Here is a 2760-nt window from a genome sequence, read left to right as displayed (position 1 = left end):
GGCGCGGGGAATTGTGGGGGTGGGGGCTGGGAGGGTCTCAGAAAGTGGGGCCCAGAGCCCGGGAGTAGCAGGCAGGTGAGGGCTGGGGAGGGGATGCGGCCGGCTGGTTTGATGGCTGTGCCACACTCTTCTGAGCCTGGGGCCTGGGGGACGGAGGGATTGGTTGTTGGTTCAGGAGGCCTGGGGCAAGGACGAGGCTGTGGACTGTGGTGGGACCTCGGCCACTCCTGAAAAGGAGGCTTCTTTGAGGGGGTGGGACCGAGGCCTGATGAGAGGAGGATGGTCTCCTAGCGAAGGGTTTGGGCCAGGGTCCCTGATGTTGGGGTTGTGGGGGATAGTGTTAGTAGATTCAGGGTGTGAAAGGAAAAAACGCTTGGGGTTTCTGGGTGATTACGGCTGGTGCTTTTGGGAAGGGTCTCCCCTTTGGAGAAGAGGCTGGAGGTGGGAGGCCCTGGTAAAAGATTCAATTCCCCCAGTGGCCCTAGAGGCTCTAAAAATGGCTTCCCTAAGGCCTCAGAGGCTGTCCTCTCCACAAAAATCGCAGCACCCCTCGCTTAGCATAGAATCAGGCAAAGCCACAGGGCCTGAAGCCCCAGGTTCAAATCCTCCTTTGGCCTTTGGCTTTCTTTGTAACCTTGGGCAAATGGCTTTGCCCCTCTGGCCTGTTTCCTGTTCTGTAAAATGTTGGGGGGAATCTTCCCTACTTCCTTGAGTGTTTGTAAACATTAAATAATAATTAGCTCTAAGAATGGCTAACACTATTTGAGCCTGATGCCAAGGGCTTGATGCGTGGGTTAATTTCTCCCAACAAAGTGGGGTTGTTATTATACCCACTGTATAGATGAGGAAACTGAGGCCTGGAGCCCTTGAGTTACACAGAAAGTGATCGGCAGTATGGGGAATAGGTATAGTGGAGTCTTTGAGGGGCTGTGTAGGATTCTGACCCACATCTCTGCCCCCCACTTCCAGGGCCAATTCCCTTCCCCCCAGCAGCATGGCATCGTGTGCTGAACCCTCTGAGCCCTCTGCCCCGCTGCCCGCCGGGGTCCCACCGCTCGAGGACTTCGAGGTACTGGATGGGGTTGAGGATGCAGAGGGTGAGGAGGAAGAGGAGGAGGAAGAGGAGGAGGAGGATGACCTGAGTGAGCTGCCACCACTGGAGGACATGGGACAACCCCTGGTGGAGGAGGCTGAGCAGCCTGGGGCCCTGGCCCGAGAATTCCTCGCTGCCATGGAACCCGAGCCCGCCCCAGCCCCGGCCCCGGAAGAGTGGCTGGACATTCTGGGTAAGGAGCAAGGGTGGATCGGGGTGACCTTGGCCCTGGCCCTCTTGTCCCCTGAGCCTCATTTCCCCATCTGTGCTGTGAGGGTTGGAAGTCACATGGTCACCACCATGATCACCAGCCAGAGGCAACTACTGGAGATGCTTCACGTTGATGTACCCCATTCATTGACTCACACACATGTACAATGTGCTGTGTCCCTGTTTCCCAGATCTGGTGACAGTGGCTCAGAGAGGCTGAGTCCCCTGGCCAGAGTCACACAGCCAGCACGCCGGGCGCTGGCAGCTCCTAACCCCATCACAGCATCTTTTTTTGGCGTTTGTCTGACACATGCTTGGGCTCTGAAAAATGTGTCCTGTGTGCACGCCAGCCTGGGCAACACAGCGAGACCCCACTTCCAGAACCAAAAGTGTGTCCTGGGGTCAAGTAGATCGGAGGAATGTTATTTTGTTCAACCTTCTGGTTGGTTCACAGTAGTCATAGTATTGTAAATGCTCAGAGAAATCCTAAAGAAGAAAACTTGGTGAGCCCACACATGTTCCCCCCAATGTACTCTATCACAGCAACTGAAAACAAGAGAAATGTTAGTATTCTGTGGAAGACGTTTTGCTGCTAGTATAGTGCTGATACCTAATATACCAAATAATGCTAGTCCCATACAAATAATAAGATATCATTACCACTATCAATTGTACTAACAATACTATAGTAATAGTATGTAATCATATTGATACTGATGGAACAGAAATATTACTAAATGTCACCACCAGTACTGATAAAAATCTTACCACTTTTTTTTTTTTGAGACAGTGTCTCACTCTGTCGCCTAGGCTGGAATGCAGTGGTGCGATCTCAGTTCACTGCAACCTCCACCTCCCAGATTCAAGCAATTCTCCTGCCTCAGCCTCCTTAGTAGCTGGGATTACAAGTGTCCGCCACCATGCCCGGCTGATTTTTGTATTTTTAGGAGAAACGGGGTTTCACCACATTGGCCAGGCTGGGCTCGAATTCCTGACCTCAGGTGATCCACCTGCCTCGGCCTCCCAAAGTACTGGGATTACAGGTGTGAGCCACCACGCCTGGCCTCTCATTTTTGTATTTTTAGTGGAGACAGGGTCTCACCATGTTGGCCAGGCTAGTCTCAAACTCCTGACCTCATGTGATCCTCCTGCCTCAGCCTTCCAAAGTGCTGGGATTACAAATGTGAGCCACCATGCCTGGTCATTTTTTACTTTTTGTAGAGACGGGGTCTCACCATGTTGCCCAGGCTGGTCTCAAACTCCTAGGTTGAAACAGTCCTCTCACCTCAGCCTCCCAAAGTTCTGGGATTACAGGTATGAGCCACCATGCCTGGCCTTTGCTTAAGTTCTAAATTCATCCCACTTGGTGCTGTGGTGGAGACACGGTGTCACAGGGCCTCTGCTAACCGAGAGCCCCATGAGCACCTCATTTCATGGCTGGGTACATGTGAGTCATT

General features: G+C 52.6%; 2 protein-coding genes across 3 annotated transcripts in view; one reads left to right on the top strand and one right to left on the bottom strand.

Annotated features, from left to right (window-relative positions):
• Window positions 1-2760, top strand: part of FKBP8 (FK506 binding protein 8, 38kDa) — an 11166-nt gene that overhangs the window by 1194 nt on the left and 7212 nt on the right. Inside the window, exons 1-2 of one of the 2 annotated variants that reach the window (XM_011990458.1) lie at window positions 7-75; window positions 970-1286. In XM_011990458.1, coding sequence (XP_011845848.1) covers window positions 995-1286 — 292 coding nt within the window. In that variant the 5' untranslated portion in view covers window positions 7-75; window positions 970-994. Of the gene's footprint in view, window positions 1-6; window positions 76-969; window positions 1287-2760 lie in introns of those variants that run through there. The other variant, XM_011990465.1, reaches the window with a different exon arrangement.
• Window positions 1-2760, bottom strand: part of KXD1 (KxDL motif containing 1) — a 34410-nt gene that overhangs the window by 28523 nt on the left and 3127 nt on the right. The window lies entirely within an intron of this gene.

The sequence above is a fragment of the Mandrillus leucophaeus genome, unplaced genomic scaffold (assembly GCF_000951045.1).
Source record: "Mandrillus leucophaeus isolate KB7577 unplaced genomic scaffold, Mleu.le_1.0 Scaffold11, whole genome shotgun sequence".
NCBI classification, from domain to species: domain Eukaryota; kingdom Metazoa; phylum Chordata; class Mammalia; order Primates; family Cercopithecidae; genus Mandrillus; species Mandrillus leucophaeus.
This window is presented reverse-complemented; position numbering and strand designations above follow the sequence as displayed.